At 37.6% G+C, this 20,725-nt stretch overlaps 1 protein-coding gene across 1 annotated transcript; it reads right to left on the reverse strand.

Moving 5' to 3' along the window:
- Positions 1–18,125: 18,125 nt before the first annotated feature.
- LOC119981167 (heavy metal-associated isoprenylated plant protein 39-like) lies at positions 18,126–19,503 on the reverse strand. The gene is made up of 3 exons (XM_038824211.1): positions 19,377–19,503; positions 18,729–18,804; positions 18,126–18,643 (listed from the first exon to the last, which is right to left on the reverse strand). The coding sequence occupies exons 1-3, from the start codon at positions 19,386–19,388 to the stop codon at positions 18,303–18,305; spliced, it is 429 nt and encodes a 142-aa protein (XP_038680139.1). The 5' UTR covers positions 19,389–19,503; the 3' UTR covers positions 18,126–18,302.
- Positions 19,504–20,725: the final 1,222 nt, after the last annotated feature.

The raw sequence follows: 20,725 nt of genomic DNA on the forward strand, positions 1-20,725 counted from the left end.
TTATGAAGTCAATAATAACATCTCCAGAAATATAACTCCCAGGAACTCGTCAAGATTTACACTTCTCTTTTTTACGAGAAACCCTTATTCTTCCATACTTTCTCATCCCTCTCTCGTCCTTTTGAAAATCTACCATAACGTAGAGCGTTGGCATGAGGTCATTTCATTAGATGAGGGTTCTCTTTCGTGTCATCAAAGTGGGAAGAAGACGACCATAGGAAAAGGACTTCAAGAACGGGAATAATCAATCAATAGAATCACTAGATGAGAGTATCCAATATGCCCAAAAGGTGGACAACTTTATTTGCAGAATGATATGTATGTGATACAATCCATGAATCGAAATCAGTTAGCTGATTTGGGATTTCTCCCAGAATGGATAGCCAAAGAGGTAAGTATCCCTCATTAATTTGAATTGATTTCACAAGAGCATGATATTACCATTTAAAAAACTAATAAAATTAATATATGCAATCCCTTGACTAAAACAAATTTTTTAGAAGATTAGTTGATCCATCTACAATAATTTTCACTTTAATTCTTCTGATCTTCCACCGATATAGATAAAGAAATTGTTTAATTAGGGTATACTATTCATTAAGTTACTAATTCTTTGTTTTGTTTTAAGTTACAATTATTTTTTTGGGTCATAATTTTTTTAAACTTGGATGTAGGTTTCTTAATTTGTATAAGAATATATATAAATATAAGGCATTGTTTTTTGAGTTGGGGAATTAGGTTTTTCAATTTGATCAATGATGGCCATAGATTGCTTGATCTTTCCTTGTTTGGGCCAGGTTTGGAATTTGGGACAATTAAGCTAGGCCTAAACCATCTAGCCATAGCTTATCTGTCTAATACTATAGAATCAAATTTGTTAAGCCTGGCCCATCATGAAATTTGATCACCTTTGTTATTGGGGTAACAAAATGAATCAACACATACATTAAAAGGGTCAAAATGGACTAGAGCACATGAGTTACCCCAATAAATGGGGGAAACTTCATTATGGTGGACCACTTTTGGTAAATTAATGCTCTAACGGGTATACTAAAATGGTGATGGGGTAGTTACATACCCCAAAGTTGGGTTATGTACCTCCAACTCCTAAATCAAAAAATAAATTTATTCTCTCCCTTTTCTCTTTTATGTTATAATGTATTAAAATATTTGTCTTGGTGTTAAAATTGATGATATGATTTGAGTGGTGTTAGAATAGAGATCCCCTAAAATAATTTTTGGCTAAAATAGGGGAAAAAAAAACATACGGTTGGATTTGCTGTAACTTTTGACACTGATGATGATTATGGTTAAAAGGACACTTGTCATTACATGATTGGTCTAAATCCAAAATGCTTGATACTCCACTGCACTTCTGAAGAGAATTTTCCTATTGAACATGCTAGCGAAAAATGATAGAAAATTACTCCTACAGATCATGCAAGTAGAGAATTAGCTCGTTTGGTGGAGTTTATGAGTTAGTTTATAAGTATAGCATATAAATTAGTCATATAAGCTTAAAATAAACCCCTCATAGGAGGTTATATGTTTTGAATAATTCTTGAGACCCCGAAAATATTTTCTCCATTTTACCCCCAATCAATATGAAGTGTTAGATGTTAAGTGGGTCATTCACGTGTGCTTATAATCAATAGTTATTTCACATGACACATACATTTGAGAGTAAATGGGGGTCTGTAACATTACTCACATGTTTTTATCCACGTATTGTAATTAATATAAACTATGTCAATTTTAAAATATATGCTCTACCGGACATTTTTGACAGCTTATAAACTGACTTTTTCTCCCAAATATATCCTTTGTCAAACATTTTTGAAAGCTTATAAATTGATTTATTTTTTCCAAATATACGCTCTACCTACCAAAAATTTATAACAGCTAGAAACTAACATGTTTTTCCAAATATATGCTCTACCAAGCATTTTTGACTTCTCATAGATTGATTTATTTTTTCGGAATATTATTGATAGGTTATGACATTTTTTTCTAAATATATGCTCTACCAAACATTTTTTACAGGTTATAAATAGACCTTTTTTTTTTCAAATGTATGTTCTACCAAACATTTTTGACAACTTATAAATTGACTTTGTTTCCAAATATATGATATACTAAACAATTTTGATAGCATTTCTTCCAAATATATTTCTACCAAACATTTTTGACAATTTATAAACTGACTTATTTTTCCAAATCTATCATATACCAAACATTTTTGACAGCCAAATAGTTTTGACAACTTATAAACTAACTTATGTTTTAAATATATGATCTACCAAACATTTTTGACATCTTATAAAATGACTTTTTTTTTCAAATATATACTCTACCAATAATTTTTTACAACTTACAAACTAACTTTTTTTTTTTCAAATATATACTCTACCAAACAACGCCATACTAGGAAATTAAATTGTCAAGACTACGTGTCATTCACTAAATTATAATTCCTTCTTTTTTTTATGAAAATAGTACAATTCAGGGAGACAATTATTTTTGGTAATGTTTGAAAATATCAGACAAATAGCCTGTATCATTTCTACAAACAGATTCATTTCCTCCTTCATTATTGTTCGTTGGAGGACTTGAATTCTGAATATTATTCAAGGTTCCATCGATATTCAAGCCCTCCATACCTGTCGTTTCACAGTATTTGATTTCCTTCTCTTTGGGCAGCTATAAGGAGGAAGTGTGTTGTGATGTACTCCCTATGACAGTATCAACTCCTTTTGGGCCGACCATGGCTATATGACTGCGAGTATCACTATCGCGCTAATACTTATAATTGTATAGACAAAGGAAGAAACATTGCTCTCAAACCAATGCGGCCTATCAATATCAACAACTCCTTCGAAGTCATGGGCCAAGAACCGCCCCTCGAAAAATCCTCAAGTCCTTACCATGACTCAATTTGAAGAGGCCTATAGTGAATCACAATGGTGCCTCTTCTAATAGTCCAACCATTTTATACCACTTTGGAGCCTTATGATATTCAACATCTAGAGCTACAAGGGCTTTTGGAAGAATTTACTGCTCTATTGTTGGATGACCCACTTGATCAGTTACCTCCCAATGAGGTCTATCTAGCACGCTATTGACCTTGTTCTAGGCTATGGTTTACCTAACCTCCCCTCATACAGAATGGGACCCCGAGAATATGAGGAATTGAGGCAACAAGTGGAGAGTCTCCACCAAAAGATTTTTATTAGGGAAAGTACCAGTCCTTGTACCATTCCAGCCCTCCTTACCCCGAAGAAGAATGGCACTTGGCGTATGTGTGTGGAAAATCGGGCCATCAACAAAATTACTATCAAGTATCGGTTTTCTATTCCCCGACTTGATGACCTTATTGACCAACTTGGTGGAGCTTGAATATTTTCTAAGTTGGACCTCAAAAGCAGGTATCACCAAGTGCGTATTCGCCCGGGGGATGAGTGGAAGACGACTTTCAAGACCCGAGATGAACTTTATGAGTGGTTGGTAATGCCCTTTCGGGTTATCTAACGCCTTGAGTATTTTCATACGGTTGATGAATCACTCCTTTCGAGCACACGTCGGAAAGTTCATTGTTATTTACGTTGATGATATTTTAGTTTTTAGCTAGACAGTTGAAGACCATATGATGCGCTTGCGGCTCAGCTTTCAAGTTTTACAAGGTGAAAACTATTTGTTAATAGGCAGAAGTGCTATTTCATTCAAAACCATGTGGCTTTCTTAGGTTTTATTGTCTCTGATCAGGGAGTTGAGGTAGATTTGGAAAAAATTCAAGCTATAGTTGATTGGCCTACTCCAACCAGCTTGCATGATGTAAGGAGTTTTCTTGGCTTGGCCATGTTCTACCGTCGGTTTATCCGCAGCTTCAGCTTTGTTGTGGCTCCCTAGCTGAGTGTCTCAAATCAGATACTTTCCTGTGGACTGCCACGAAAACTACAACATTCATGGATATCAAACAAATGATGACAAAGGCCTTTAATCTTCAAGTGTCCGATTTCAATCAGATCTTTGAAGTGTTTTGTGAAGCCTCACACATCGGGATTGGGGCGTTCTCAGTCAGGTGACCCCATCGCTTTCTTCAACGAAAAGCTCAATGAGTACCAAAAGCGCTATTAAGCTTATGACAATCGAATTATATGCTTTGATCTATACCATAAAACATTGAAAACATTATTTGGTTTATCGAGAGTTTGTCCTCTTCACGGATCATGATTCATTGAAGCACTTATAGTGGCAACGAAAACTTAATGCTCTATACGCTCGTTGGTTTGACTTCCTACAATAGTTTACTTTTGTCATTAAACACAAAGCGGGTAAGGAGAACCACATAGCAGATGCCCTCAGCCATTGTGCTCATATCTTGGTCACCTTTGAAGCCACTGGTACGTGTTTGATCATTTTCCCAACCAATACGCCTCAAACACTGACTTTGCTGAAGTTTGGGTGACTCTAAAAAATGGTGACACTACTCCAGGGAACATCTATGTTGCGTAGGATGGATTCTTGTTTTGCGGGTTGAGGTTGTGTGTACCGAGTGGTTCCATCCATGAATTTATGATCCATGAGTTACATGATAGTGGATTAGCTGGACATTTTGGAGTTGATAAGACTATTTTGCTGGTTGAGGATAGGTTTTATTAGTCATATCTCTGGCCATATGTCACCAAAGTGGTGAAGTAGTGCCGCACTTACCAACTCAACAAGAGAACCAAACGGAACACCGGGTTGTACACTCCTTTGTAGGTTCCGTATCATCTATGGGAGCATCTAAGTCTTGATTTTGTCCTAGGATAGCTGCTGGTTGTGTCTCTATTATGGTAGTGGTGCACCGATTTTCAAAGATGGTTCATTTCGTCGCATGGGACGTCTCCAGTGTAGCTTCTTTATTCCTAAAGGAAATTATGTGTCTTCATGGCCTTCCTTTGAGTCTAGTGTCTGATCGTGACAGCAAGTTCGTGAGTTATTATTGAAAGACCTTTTGAATTAAACTGGGAACAAAACTTAAATATTTAGAGGTCTTTCATCTAGAGTTCGATGGGCAAACGAAAGTGGTAAACTGTAGCCTCGATAATCTATTAAGTTTCTTGGTTAATGGGCAGGGTACTTCTTGGGATATTATACTTCCCATGGCTGAGTTTGCGTTTAAAAGTTCCTCCAATAGAACAATTGGTTGTTCCCCGTTTGAAGCAGCTTATGGCCTCCAACCAAAGGCACCAATTGACTTGCACCTCCTTCCAAGCAACCTTAGGCCGAGTGAGTTAGCTATAGAGTTTGTAGAGCATCTAAAATCCACACATGTTGAAGTCAAGCGACGTATTATGGTGAGCAATGATAAGTATAAACACCAGGCAAACTATCATCACCGTCGTGAAGAATTGCAAGAGGGTGATTGGGTACTCATTCGCCTACAGGCTGAATGTTTCTCCTCGAGCTCCTATCACAAGCTGCACACTCGAAGGTCTGGTCCGTTTCAACTTAGGAATAGGTTGGTGGATTTACCAGCACATTTGAAAATCTACCCCATCTTCAACATTGAAGACATTACTCCATGTGATCCTCCCACTGAGCCAAACTTGCCAGCCCAAACCTTCCCCAATCACAAACTCAGAGGATCTTTTGACAGCAATACTAGACCACCAATTTGTATCCATCCGACGAGGAGGTTACGATAAGTACTTGGTGTCATGGCGAGACAAACCATTAGGAGAAGCAACTTGGATGATAGACGACCAGTTACAGTTAGCTTGACCAAGGCCTTTGGAGTAGTTTCTTCAAGGTATATCGTCGGAGGTGAGTTCTCATAGCAAGGCAGGATTGACGTAGGACAAAGCCCACGACTCAAGTCCAGTAGGCCTTGACCATTGAAGCTCTGTGTGGCCTAGTTCCTTGGTGGGTTGTCACTATTTAAGTAGTGTCCTCGTAATCTTTCAGGGAACTTTTGGTGAATGTAAAAGCTTTATGTTATTTCCTCTATTAGGGATAGAGTTCTTGGTCCTGCCATCTACTGTTAGTGATTCCAGTTTGTTGGAGAGTGATTCTCCTCTCTTGAGAGGGATTCTCAGGTGTTTGTCTTATCTATTGTATCGAACTACTTCGGTGGTGTTATTATATAAAGATATCAGTTGTTATCGTATTTTTGGTTATCCTTCTATTTTGCTTGCATCACCCTTCCCTCTGATCCCACTATTAGTCCCTCATACTTCTCTAATGTGGGAAGCTTAAAATTGCGAGGCATCTCGGCCTTAAGAATCTCATATACCAGGGTGTCAATGAGCTTTCCCATACTCTTTCTAGGGTTTTGTCCTTTGACAGACTCTGGTCATCTTGTTCATTTCTTCCAAGTGGTTTCCATCATCATTATATGTACCTCGGGTGTTCTTTTTAGTATTTTCGCCAATGGTACCATCTCAATTATCCTTCTTAGTAGACTACTTCGACTATCGAGAGTGGGAACTTCTACCGAGGTATTATGTTAAATGGAGGAACTTGGTTTTCTCCGGCAGCTCGGTTCCTTTGTGATTGTTGGTTTGCCATCATCATCTCAGTCAAGAACTCCACTTGTTGAAAGAGCTATTGAATCTTCTCATCGGTAAATGGTATGTTAGGTTGCCCAGTCTGATGATTTGGTTGCCCGACTTGAGCATTGAGCAGCTTGGCCTAACTTTAACATTGGGCAGCTCGGCCTGGACATAGGGTTACTCGATACCTTCACTTGTGTTAGTTGTCTCATTCTGCTTGAGTCCGCCCGTTGCCCTTGGGTGTTAAGATTCTCAAGATCATTAGCATGGTGATTGGTTAGTGAAGTGGTGTTATTCCTTCTTGATTTGGCCATTGTCAGTTTCTTTTAGGAAGTTAACCTTCCTTCCCACAGACGACGCCAAACTGATGATGTCGTAAATAAGGCTGAACCTATTGGACGGATCAATTAGGCAGACCGGGCAAGACGTGCTGATTTCTTTTATTACTAGTGGATATTCTCCTTCCATCCTATATAGAGAATGAACATAATATAAGATATAGTAGGCTCTTGAGGGTGTGCTCGAGGGACCTCTCCGATGCTCAAGTCAACACATAACTTTGCAAAAGAGGGTGGCTCATTCCTCAGAGTTCTTCCTCTCAATAAAAGCTTTTGAAAGTGTAAGAGTCAAAATATCTACCTAATACTTGAGATCGCCTTTTTATATGAGCTGAAGTATTCTTATCGTAGTAGAAGTAGGACTATCTCTTCTTAGTCTTTAAGGATTTCTGATATTTTAGATTCTATATGTTTTCCTCTCCAAAGGGGAGTCAGACTATATCTAGAGTTGGTATTCTCTTTAGGACATTAATTTCTTTGTGCGGATGTATATCTACCTCGAGCGATGTCGAGGAGTCTAACTCAATCAGTACCGAGGTGTTTGTCTTGGTAAGTACTGGAGTGTTTATCTTGGTTAACACTGTACCGAGGTAACTCTATTGTCCCTCCTCCAAGATGGCCTTTAGATAATACGTGGTTGTGTCTTCTTGGTATTAGTATTTTGGTAATATCAAGATTCATAAACTTTAGGCATGACTTCCATTTTTTCTTTGTCTTGTATTCTTATAAATGTTGAATATATTTCACTCATACAAATTCACTTATATAATTACATTGATACCATTATGTATCCAGTAGATTGATCACATGAGGACTCCCTCGTGTAACTTTATATGAGAACTTTTAATCTCAACCATTAGACTCATTCAATGATTGAAATTAAAAATAAATTTTTAAATGATTTTACCAAAGTGCTCATATTTTCTTATTCTCTTTCTCACTCCTCTCCCTCTCTCTTCTCTGTCGCTTCTCTCTCTTCTCTGTCGCTTCTTTATTGACCCGTTTTCCTCCGGTTGTCTATTTGTATACGTCTACATAATTCGTACCCTACATTGCTTTGCTATTGATTTCTGGATTTTGTGTGAACTAGGTTTTTTGAATTAGAATGACGGCTAAACAGTGAACGCGGAGTTAAGCATGAGAATCGACAGCCCCTAGAGAGGGAAGAAGGGGTTCCGATTGCAGCAGCATATTATGGAGAGGTTTCCAATTGTAGACAAAGCAATTTGTGGAAGCAATAATGGAAACGGCAACAGTACCAGCAATGGGCTCAATTCGAAGTCTATAAAGATTCCAAAAACACAACTAAAGAAGAAAATTATAAAGAAGGTAAAAAGATTGGTTCATGTGAAGGTGGGAGTGTTGAAGAAGGGAGAGACAATTAGTGAGGGGCATTTTAGTGATGGTCAAAGAGAAAGTTACTTTTAATCACAACCATTGAATGATTCTAATGGTTGAGATTGAGGGAGTCTTCATGTGAAAAGCCCTATATGTATGCATATTACATTGGAGAAGAGGAATTGGAAGCTCGTGTCCTCATGTACACTTGATGAATTAGTTATGATTCCCGTATTATTATTTAGCACTCCCCCTCCCTAGCGTCCACCTAAATGAAAAATCTGGTCTCACCACTAAAGTGAGTTGTCTCGAACGTTCTACCACAATAGCTATTTAAAATGAATTAAGTATTCAATAAGATTAAGCTTAAAAGTATAATTTTTGTTAGGGCAAAAACTAATGAGCTCTTGGTATAGTGATAATCACTCTTTAGGATTTCGAATATGTTGAACATTTGAATATTTTACACACTAAAATTTAGAAATATTAAAGTAAAATATGTTCATAGAAAACTTATTTCACCTAGGGAAAAAATCCCACATTGTTAATGTAACCCCCCAAGTGATGGAATATACATTTAAAATGAGTATCATTGACTAAGAGATCTTTGAAAGCCACGAGGCCTACAAGTTGTGCACACTTGAGCTCCGTATGAGCTGCCTAGCTTTATGTGGAGTCATGTGTAGGTTTGGATCAGGCGCGGACAATATCGTACTTGTTAACGTGTGAATCATGTGTGGACTCATTCCCCGCGTCTAGAGGGATAAGGTTACTTAGACCCTTTTTTTTTTTATTGAGTATTTAGAGGACTAGGAATTTAACGAATCAACCCTAAAATTAATTTATTTTACGTTTATGTTTAAAGTATAAATGATCCTCACACATCTACTAACACTTGGCAACTTGGGCTCCACATTTCGCAATGAGCAACAAACCTCCAACTGACACGTGACAAGAGCACAAGAGCAGGATGATTTTATTCCTAATGTTGGTTCATTTTGCCAATTTTCAGGTGATTATTAACCTGAAATCTAGGAATCAGTTGCTGGAGATCAAGAGTGTCTAAAAATCAATGTCCAAAAGGTTACAAATGGGGAAATTATTGTCTAATGGTTTATCCTCTTTTAAATCAGCTTGTTAAAGTATAACCAAGTTTGTAGCATAATTATCTCAAAGGAATTCCAAGAGAAGTCCGAGTTTGTTAGCTCTACGTCCCTAAATTTTCCCAAACACGTTTTCAGTTGCTACAGAATACTAAGAAGCCAAGGACACGTTCGTCTTGTATTTCGAAGAATAAGACATTTTCCCATGACCTTTCATATAGGAGTATCAACAAAATGATGACTATTAGCCATGTCTCGATAATTTGAAGCACGAAGCTTGCAAACCAAGAAGGTGGAGCATACCACAACCTCCTAGAGCACCACATCCACCTTGAAGAAGGAGCACAACTAGAGATATGCTACCATCATCCCTATTTCTTGGAGTTGGTTATGGTTATTCAGAATTTTGACCTAGCAACTTAAGCAACAAGCAAGATGGCAGTTCCCCACGATTTCTCACGTTTGCACATGTCAATAACATGCATAGGGAACAGGAGTTGAAGGTCATCAAGGTCACCAATGGCACTATAAAAGAAGAAGGAAGAGAAGTCTATAGGCACCCCACGTTAAACACAGATTCCATGTCAAACACAGACTCTGCATCTACATATCTTTACTACTTTCTTAGGCAAACACTTCGGTCACTTATCTGTTCTATTAGCATGGCTCCGGTCAGCTAGTTTCTAACTTAACCCTTTACTTTTCAATGCCTCCACGGTTTTGTTTCGTTTTACCTTGTAAAACACGGTAGATACATTCCTGGATGTATTCCTTTCCAATGAGATGCGTTCCAGCAATGTGTTGTTTTCCATTTGTTTTCAATAGAATTTCTTTCATTCCGGTGATAGTCTTTTGTCTTATATTTTCCCAAATTGGCACGATACGAATTCTAAGTCCTTTTACTAGAAGGCAACCTCGAATCAGTAGACACTATATGTTGTCGATCACAGTTCTTCTCAAGTGCAAAACTAACCTCAATAATATTTGTTGTCCAGATCGATTATTAGAGCCAAGGTTGGTAAATGGTCCATCACCTTGATAGAGTTCTCTTTCGAGTATATACCTCAGAAAGTGGTGAAGGGACAAGCACTTGTAGACTTTCTTGTTGATCATCCTTGTCTAGACATTGAAGAAACAAAGTCTCTCGAGTTAAGGACATTCTATATATCCTACACTCCCTATGAAGATTATGGTAGAAATACATGAAGGCAGTTGTGGAGCTCATCAAGTAGGGAGAAAGATGAGGTGGCTTATAAGAATGTATGGATATTATTGGCTTTCTATCTTGGCAGATTGTATCCAATACTCCAAGGGATTCTAGCCTTGTCAAATACACGGGTAGATTGAACATGTACCAGCTATTGCCATGCAAGTAGTTGTGAAACCATGGCCATTCGAAGAATGAGCTATGGATCTCATTGGAAAATTTTCCGCACCTTCTAACAAAGGACATCATTTTATCATAGTAGCTATAGACTACTTCACAAAATGAGTGGAGGCCATTCCAACAGGATGTGATCAAGGTCATCAAGAAGAACATCATTCACAAATTTGGACTTCCCCAGCATGTTATGGCAGACCGAGGCACAGTCTTCTTCGGTGATCAGGATGCGGTCCTTCCTATGGAGATGGTAGTCAAATAAAACAGAGTAGCCTTGCAGAATCAATTATCTCTTGTTGATTATTTTCAGGCCATGATGGCAGAATTAGAAAGTGTAGATGAAGCCAAACTTGCAGCCTATGGCCATCTTTAAGTTCAGAAGCAGAAGGTTGTGAACGCTTACAACAGAGGAGTGCAAGAGAAGACATTTGCTATAACAGACTTGGTACGAAAAGTTGTTCTTCCAATTGGCCACAAGGATTCAACATATGACAAATGGTCACCCACTTAGGAGGGACCCTATCAGGTGACATAGGTGAAGAAAGGTGGAGTCTACTAATTACAAGATTTGGATAAGACCCAACAAAAGCACCCCATAAATGAAAAGTATCTTAAAATGTATTATCCTACTTTGTGGGAAGTTATGGATAAACCTGTTTTGAACTAACCTTTTATCCTGTAGAAAAGTCAAAAAATACTTTTATCAAGAATAAATTTCATTCCTTCAAGAATCCAAGCTAGTGCCAAATCTAGACTACCATTCCACATTTAGAAAATTCATACAAATATCCAAAAATAGAAAAACACAACCAGTAAACCTAGAAAATAGAACCAAGCATCCAAAAAGTTACCAGGATTGTTCCACCGAACACCACTGGAAACTTGGGAAAAAAAAGAAAAGCAATAAAACAATCCAAGACAAAAGAAGTCTCGAAATTATTCATGGGTTATCATAGGAAAGACCTGTACCTTCGACACGTTTCGGTGCAGTGGTGTCATCACTAGCAGGAGGAGCATCTTCAGTTAGTGTGTTAGTAATTGGAGAAGTAGTTTATTCAAGAGAGATTACCAATTCATCACAAACTTCATTTAGCAAATTCCACTAGGCAATAGAAGCTGTGGTATCGACCTCAATGTAGTTCTTCTCATTTGCAATGGAGAAGGCCATATCATCCAACTGGGATACCTTAGGGAAGACACTTTCATAGTTCATAAGAGTGGCAACATTCCTCAATGAAATAGCTACAGACACGGTTCTTTTTTATGACCTCAGCCATTGTCATACTCTTGATTTGACAAAAAGATTTGTTAGCCACATTTTTTCCAAACTTCTAAAGAATAGGAGGAGTTCTCAAAGAAAAGAAGTCATGGGAGGAGCTTGCAAAGAAAAGAAGCATTCAACACTTGCACCAAACAGTCAAGTAAAATGGTGTATTGCAGAAACTTATCAAAATCATTGTATCAATTTACTCTAGGGTCGGGAGTCACAACAACCAGAAGCTCCTCCAAGTCTTGTGCAAACTGTTGATTGATGTATTCCATCCACCAATGTTTGTACTCCAGATTGGCTTGGTCGCATTCAACAAAGGAGGAGGTTTTTGTAGAGGTTATGATAAAAGCAGAGATAAAGTAGATGTGTGTTAATATTTCAGCTGATCACAGGACCCTGCCCAAAAAAATATTCTCAGAAAAGGTTGGGGTCAGGGGAACCATCTAGACATGGCCAAACTATAGGGGCTTGCTGAGCAATATTGTAATTCTCCACCCCACATTTGTTGTTAGGGGGGATTCGATGAAGTAGTTGAGGAGGTCTCTAGAAGATAAAAAGTTAGTACATAGAGGAATGGCATTTTTAGCATCTTCATCAAATTCAAGGTCTATAGGGTTGACACTAAGACAACCAAGAGCCTAATTGTGGTCGATAGGGAACCAAGAAAAGTCGTTAGTGGCAGTAAAATCTTGATAGAAGTAAGAAAAATAATCCATGAACTCCTGATCCAGGGGAGATACACCTTTGTATTGAAGATCGAAATAGTCAAGGTCAAAAGAACTAGGATTACGCTCAGGCTAACAACACTTGAAATATGCCCAAAGTCGAGCTATATGATTCGAAGGAGATAGGACAACTTTCAAAGCTTGACTCAATGAAAGACCGCATAGCCATATAGACAAGAGCCAATACCATGGAAGTAAAGGAGTGTATAATACTATGAGCCTAACATAGGGCAAGCTGGGTGAAGTCCTGGGTTATTTTGGAGGAGCTGACGCATAAGACAAACTTGTGAAGCCAGAAAATTAGAAACCTATTGTGCACTTCTTCAGATGCAGTTTCCTTGTGCTCAGCATATGTCTTCAGCAAGTAGTAATAAGACGAATTTCATACCTTGGGATAGGAGAATGAGAAGGAGACAGTGTAAAGAGTTTCTATGGCATAGTATGACTATGGACCGTCAAAGCGTATACCCAAAATGAAGGCAAGGTCCTCTAGGATAGGACTCATGAATCCAACCCGAAAATGGAAGGAGTTGGTTTCCACGTCCCAAAAATGAGTTGCAACGCAAAGAAGTGCTTTATCCACATGGAATTTAATGAATAAAACCTAAAATTAATTTATTTTATTTTTGTGTTTGTACTGTAAATGATCCTCACACATTTGTAGACATGTGACAATTTGGGCCCTACATTTTACAAGGAGTAACCAACCTCTAGCTGACACATGGCAAAAGCAGGAAGATTTTATTTCTATTTTTTTCATTTTGTAGATTTTCTGGTGGTTATTAGCCTGAAATTCAGGAATCAGTTGCTGGAGATCGGGAGTGTCTAAAAATCAATGTCCAAAACGCTAGATATGGGGAAATCATTGTCTTAACGGTTTATCCTCTTTCAAATTAGTTTGTTAAAGGAGAACTAAGTTTGTAGCAAAATTTTCTCAAAAGAAGTCGAAGAGAAGTTGGAGTTTGTTAGCCTTATGTCCTTAAATTTTCTCAAACATGTTTTCAGCTGCTACACGACTCTAAGAAGCCAAGGTCATGTTCATCCTATATTCTAAAGAAGAAGACATTTTTCCACAGCCTTTTGTGCAAGAGTATCAACAGAATGTCGAGTGTTAGCCATGTTTCCATAATTTCAAGCACGAAGCCTACAAGCCAAGAAGGTGGAGTATACCACAACATCCTAGAGTGCCCACATTCACCCTAAAGAAGGAGCATGACTAGAGAGATACTACCATCATCGCCATTTGCAGGAGTTGATTGCGGTTATTCAGAATTCTAATCTAGCAACTTAAGTAACAAGCAAGACGGCAGTTCTCCATGGCTTTTCACGTTCGGACATGTCAAGAACATAACTAGGGAACAGAAGTTGAAGGTCACCATCAACACTATAAAAGGAGAATGAAGAGAAGACTATAGGCACCCCACATCTATATATCTTTACAGTTTTCTTAGGCAATGACTCTGGTCACTTATCTTTTCCATTAGCATGGTTTCGGTCAACTAGTTTCTAGCTTAGTCTTTTACTTTTCAAATTCTCTACGACTATGTTTCATTTTACCTTTTAAAGCACGCCAAATGCATTCCAAGATGTATTACTTTTCAATGAAATTCCTTATGCATATTAGCAATGTGTTGTTTTTCATTTCTTTCCAATAGAAGTTCTTTCATTCCGGTGAGAGTCTTATGTATCCTGTTTTTCCAGCTTGACACGATATGAATTTTAAGCCATTTTTCCAGAAGGCAATCTTGAACCAGTAGCCTTGTGTTCTTAGCATACATACAATCCATTTGTTGAAGATGTTAGATTTGGTGCAAACCCCTTATCAAAATCTTTGGACTAACAGTAAGTCCCTCGCACATCTGAACACACATCATCCATAAGCCAAACACTCATATCCTCAACAATCGGATTTAGGATATCTCTTGTCTAACACAGAATACATCGAACAATTTGATAGCCTGACATGATTTTAGATCCTAACACTATTATATTAAATTTGTTTGTTATTTTTACACAAGTTCTTTCTCACCCTTTAAAAAAAGAAAAAAAAAAAGAAAGGGTTTCTGTTACCACAACTGTTAACAATAAGTGTGTTGAGCTCATCTTGCATCCCCGATATTAAAATTTTGATGTAGGCGGTGGATTAATGTAATATAGTAATGTCACCTTAGAGTACCAAGCCATTATGTTGTTATCATAATGTGAGGGATTGGGATGAACAATCTTAAGCAGACAAAATATTAGGTAGATGTTGGTGGACTAACGCCTATTGTGACCTAATATTAATATTAATCCAATAGAATATACGTGGTCTTCCTGCACTTTTATTAGTTTAGACCAATAAAAGAAACTTTGATGTATCCATCATAGTTTCGTGATCATTTATATAAGCGTCAAATAAAAGAAAATTACTGTGCTTTGTAATTAATCAAAGTTAATATAAAGTAATGATTGTTTGCAAGTGTTTGACTGGTTCGTTTATTCATTATTAAAATTTGTTAACTTATTAAAACATGGTTAAGCCAATCTGAAACTAATAACTATTAATTCTTTACTTCAATTGGCTGCCATGGCAGTACCAATCTTTTACCAAGTCATCTTGATGCCATATAAAAAAAAAATATTTTCTTTGATGTCATCAAAGGTGATCTCGTAGCTAATCAGCCGACGGTTGAACGGCAAATGGTTAGTACGTAAGGGACGGTTCACCTACTAGAGTATGGGTTCAAGTCCTACCCCCTCTCAATTCCTCTTAAATAAAAAAAAATGGTGGTCTCGTAGGTTCTACCGGTAATGCTCATGAAAACCCAAAACTTCATTGTTATTTTTATTTTTTTGGCTCAGCAACCTAAAACAATATTTGGAGGCTCCGCAATTCGTTTGAAATTGTAGAGTCTACAATTAGAATATAATAATTTGGGAGGTGTGCCACATCAAATCATATTTTTATTTTTATATTTTTCATACTTGTCTGACTTTTTCTTCATCATTAGATGTGAGTGTGACCGAACCTCTATTTTGAGGTCCTAATACCATCTAATTAGGAGGTTCTAGTGTTTATAGTAATGCATTTGTGTTTAAATAAAGTAATTTTACCCTTATAGATGTTTCCCTTTGGTTTTGCAGGAAATCGGGCTTAAATGACTGAATTGAGAACTTTTGGAGCTGATTGAAGAAGCTGGAATTTTCTAAGTGTCCGGACACCTGTCTGGACAGTGGGTGTCCGGACACCTCGAGAGCCGTCCGGACACTTTCTTCACAAATCGAGACAGAGGCTCATAAAGTTGGAGTATGCATGAAGTGTCCGGACATCTGTTCGGACAGTGGGTGTCCGGACACCTAAGGAGCTGTCCGGACACTTATCGCGAATCTACAAGTTTCTGCATTGAAATTTCAGGGGTATTTGGGGAAAATCATGTATGTAACCAATGGGGAACGATTTTATAAGGGTAGTTAGGTATTTTCTATTGTAAAAGGAGGGGAAAACCCTAAGATTTGGGGGTCCTTTCTCATTCAAGGATTACATAACATCTAGCCTTCATAGTTTTTCTCTCTCTATCTCTCTCTAGAGTTTTACTTAGTTCTTGTGATTTTGATTGGCAAAATTGGTTTTCATCTATAAAATTGATGTTTCTTTTCATTATGATGAGTGGCTAAGTTCCCTTTCTAGTTTCTAGTCCCAAACGGTGGGTGCAAGGTTTCGATTACTCAAGGTATGTTCAAAGAATCGTAGCTTCGATTTTTCTCTTTTAATTTCGTGATAGTTGTGTGATTGGATACAGGAGAATGACATATTTGATTGTATTCTTGGATTGTCTAGTCTAGGGATTGCATCTAATATGTTTGATTGAGAATTATTAAATCCATTGCATGATTTCCTTAATTAATTGAGTTTTCCATTGCATAGCTATTAATTATGTGTATTGATGATGGGGTTTTGGGTTGGTTTAGGAATGTGCATGGGAGAGTTATGGTTAATTGATCTTTGAGTGTGAAACTAGGGTGTTAGCCAAGCCAAGCCCCAAGGGGGAACATTAATCCATAATATTAGGTGCTTATCCCTTTGTGTTCATCGTAGATTAAGAGACCCGATGGCCTGCATGTATGAATTGAAGTCTTATATCCTAATTCTCTTTGCATATGCATGATTGATAGTATCACGCAATGCATTGTGTATGGTTGTGTGTGTTTGCAATGATACCTTGAGTATGAGAACCGAGTAACCACCGGGACGGATTAGAGACTAGGTTTTTAATTAATTGTTTTAAATCCAAATCGTGCTTACTTTGATTACAAAATTGCTCATGCTACCGAGTCATTCGGCCCATTTCATTTACTCGCTTTTATTTGATATTCATTGCGTTTATTAGTGTTAACTATTCATTTGCATATCATTCACTTCAAATTTGCATTGCTTCCTCGTGGATCGATACTGGACTCACCGGTTTATTACTTGACGATACCCTACACTTGGGGTAAGTACACACACACTTTGGTGTCGGTCAGAGTGGTAGACTCTAAGAAATTACGGAACCCTCAAATCCAAAAAACAATGTTGTAAAGAACAATTGATCCTTAACCTTAAAAAGTTAAAACTAGTCTTCAAAGTCAAAAGTGACCTTATTCTGTTGAAGGAGTGGGGAAAATTTAATTTACTGCCTTATGAAAGAAGAAGCCAATTGATAGGAAGTGAAGTTAAAAACATGGGGCTTAGTCTTTACGTTGACCCCAAATGGGTGGTAACGGGTGCACATAGTTTCTTCGAAAGAGGTTCAGCCGTCTAGGTGTGTTGACGTTTTGCAATTCCGGGGAGGAGGCATGCATTCTTTTTATATTCTTGTATGCTCTAGAGACTTCCTGTGATGTAGAAAAGTCCATCCAGTTTGAGCCTCCGTCCAACAATATTCGTTGTATATTCTTCTTTTTATAATATTTGATTATAATATGATATTATTTCCTCCGTCCAATAATCATTCAACTCATTTTGACTGGTTCAGATGTTTGAGCCTCACAATTACATGAGTACATGACGTCATTGGTTAATGCGAATTGGGTGACTACTTTTATTGAACACCTCGTGTATTGATTAGTAGCTCTCAGTCTGACAAGAGTTGTCGAAACTCCCTAGGACCTAAAAAATCATTCACAAGTTCCACTGCATGAGAATAAATCTCGGAAACTCCATCCACAATAAAAAGAAATCTGGTTTGTTGATGACATGATGTTTTCCTTTTATTAAAATCTATGTCAAACAAATAATCATTCATCTTCCTTTTAACAGCTTCGAGATTGAGCCTGATAATCACATGAGTTCATTGGTTTATCGAACACTTGTGGTGCTCGTTTATGGCCACATATACATACACAAAAACAACCTTTATGAAACTCCAAATTAAATGACGTCAAAATCAAGCATCAGAAGAAATCTTGTCAATAAAGTAACAGCTGAAATGGGTTTTACCTAAAAATTTATCTGCGTTGCTTTCTCCAAAATGTATACAAACGTTTCTCACTTTCACACACCACATTGATGAACTATACAAAACCCAGCAATTGTTCTTCATTTCTTATCTACATCATCTAATCAACTAATATGTAGTCTCATGCACAATCAACAAATAACACAAGAATTTGGGTTTTCTTCATAAACCACAGGACGGGAATAGTAGGTCGTATAAGGATTATTGTATGATTGGTAGGCGTGATAGGCTTGGATTGCCTTAGCAAGCTCTTCTTCTTTCTTTTTGTCATCCTCCTTCTTCGCACCACCACCACCGCCGTCTTTCTTCCCCTCATCCTTCTTGTCAGTCTTCTTCTCCTCCTTTGCCGGCCCGACTGTCAGAATCTCTGTGTGCCATAATTTTCTCAATTTGTTCACCACATCAACCGGATCAACGAAGCCGACCACTGTCAACTTCTTGTCTTTCATGTCCATAGCGATTGAATCAATCCCTACAAGAATTCCAAATTTAATTTGAAACATGATGGTCAAAGTTTTTTTCCTTATGATAGGACAAGATTAGTCAATACTATATACCTGCGAGGCCGGAGACTGCTTTCATGGCTTTTTTCTTATCTTTGTCATCATGTAAATCCAATTTCAGTACCACTTTCTGCGACAAAGCAGTAGACAGACATTAATTAAAAAACAGAGGACTCTGTGAAGGCCTTGAAAGTCGAAATTCTCAAAGCAGAGACACCAATTGTTAGATTCTTTAACAGAGTTTTTGAGAAAAACCCCATCAAAATTTCTGGTCAAGAACTGATTACAAATCAAAAACACAGCTTAAACTGTTATGTACGGTTTAGGTCACAATTAATCAAAGATGGTTCTACCAGAGAGAATTGGATTCCAAAAACATGAAAGAAAAGTCTGTTAAAGCCATGAAAGTTGAAATTCCCATAGCAGAGTCACCAACTTTTAGATTATTTAACAGAGTTTTAAGAGAAACCCAATCAACATTTCCGGTTAATAATTCTTTAGAAGCAAAAAACATAACTCGAAACTAGTAAAAGATCTACCAAATAAAATAACAAATAAAAAAAAGAAGCAGAGAACTTTGGAGGAAAACACCCATCAGAATTAAATTACGAATTTAGAGGACAAACAAGTCAATTGATCACGAAATTGCAAGGAAACTGGGGCATACAAGAAATCGATTAGTTGAAGTGAAGAGAATTTCACCTTCATTTCCATTGTGTCAGAGCCTGTGACTGTGTCGCCTAAGAGCAAGAGACCAAGAGACAGAAATGTATGACGAAATACGAAAGACAATGGAAATGAGCAATAATTATTTATAAAGAAACAAGAGCGCGTTGAAAGGTCATAAATAGTAGAAAATTTGAGAAATGAAGAGAGAGAAAGAGAGAACATGTGGAGACTTCCGTGTTGTACACGATAACAATGTAAGGACAAAGTAGTAACTAATCAAGAAGGGTAAGGGGTAGACTAATGTTATAAACTCTTGGAAATAAGACCCTCATTTTATCAAAATTTATGTGACATATGAAATAATCATTGATTATAAAGTTGTTTGTACCAAAAATAAATCCTACAAGTCCGCTAACATGTGGCAAGATGGGACCCACAATACACAAAAAGCAACCAATCCCTTGATGACACGTGACGGAGACAAGGAGAATTTTATACTCACTGGTGTTCATTTTGCAAGTTTATGATTGGTCGCTGGTTTGAAATCCAGGGATTAGTTTTCAAAATCAGGGTTGTACAAGATTTGCTGACCAAAAGGCTACAATTCAAGGAGTATTGGTCCTAACGGAGAAATTCTTTTCAATCGTGGTTTGTTGGATTATTGTCTAGATTTTAGCAGGATTATATCAAAGATGGAATTGGAGAAATGGAATTTTGTTAGCTGAATAACACTTTTATCTCAAACATGTTTCCAGCTAAGGCACGACTCCACGAGGCTCAACCCATGTTCATCCTGCACAACTCAGAAATTCATATTTTTACATGATCTTTCGTGTAGAAGTAGCAACGAAATGATCGCCATGAGTCATGTTCCCATATTTTCGACCATGAAGCCTGAAGACTCGCGAAGCAGAAGCTACCACGACTTCCAGGAAAGCCCATTTCTTTTATAAAGAAGAAGCACGACTAGAGAAATGTTGCTTTCATTCCCACATTTAGAAGAAGGCTGCGATTACAAAGCCCACTAACCCAGTCACTCCAACAAGCAGCAAGATAGTAGTCTTACCACGATTCCCATGACATCCCACGACATATCCTTGAAGAAGAACAAAAGAAGTGCTCATCACTTGGCACTATAAAAGAAGAAGAGGAAGAAACAACAAACTACCCCCGCGTCTAACACAGACCCAACGTCTTCAATCCTTTATTTGCTTTCTTAGGCATGGCTCTGGCTACTTAATTTGTTATTTAGCATGGCTCCGCGTCAACTAGTTCTTAGATTTACATTGGAAAAAGCCCCCATGACAATGTTTTAGTTTAAGCTTGTAAAGCACGCCTACATCCCAGGATGTATCTCTTTTCAATGAAGATCCTAATGCATT

The sequence above is a fragment of the Tripterygium wilfordii genome, chromosome 16 (genome assembly GCF_013401445.1).
Source record: "Tripterygium wilfordii isolate XIE 37 chromosome 16, ASM1340144v1, whole genome shotgun sequence".
Taxonomy (NCBI): domain Eukaryota; kingdom Viridiplantae; phylum Streptophyta; class Magnoliopsida; order Celastrales; family Celastraceae; genus Tripterygium; species Tripterygium wilfordii.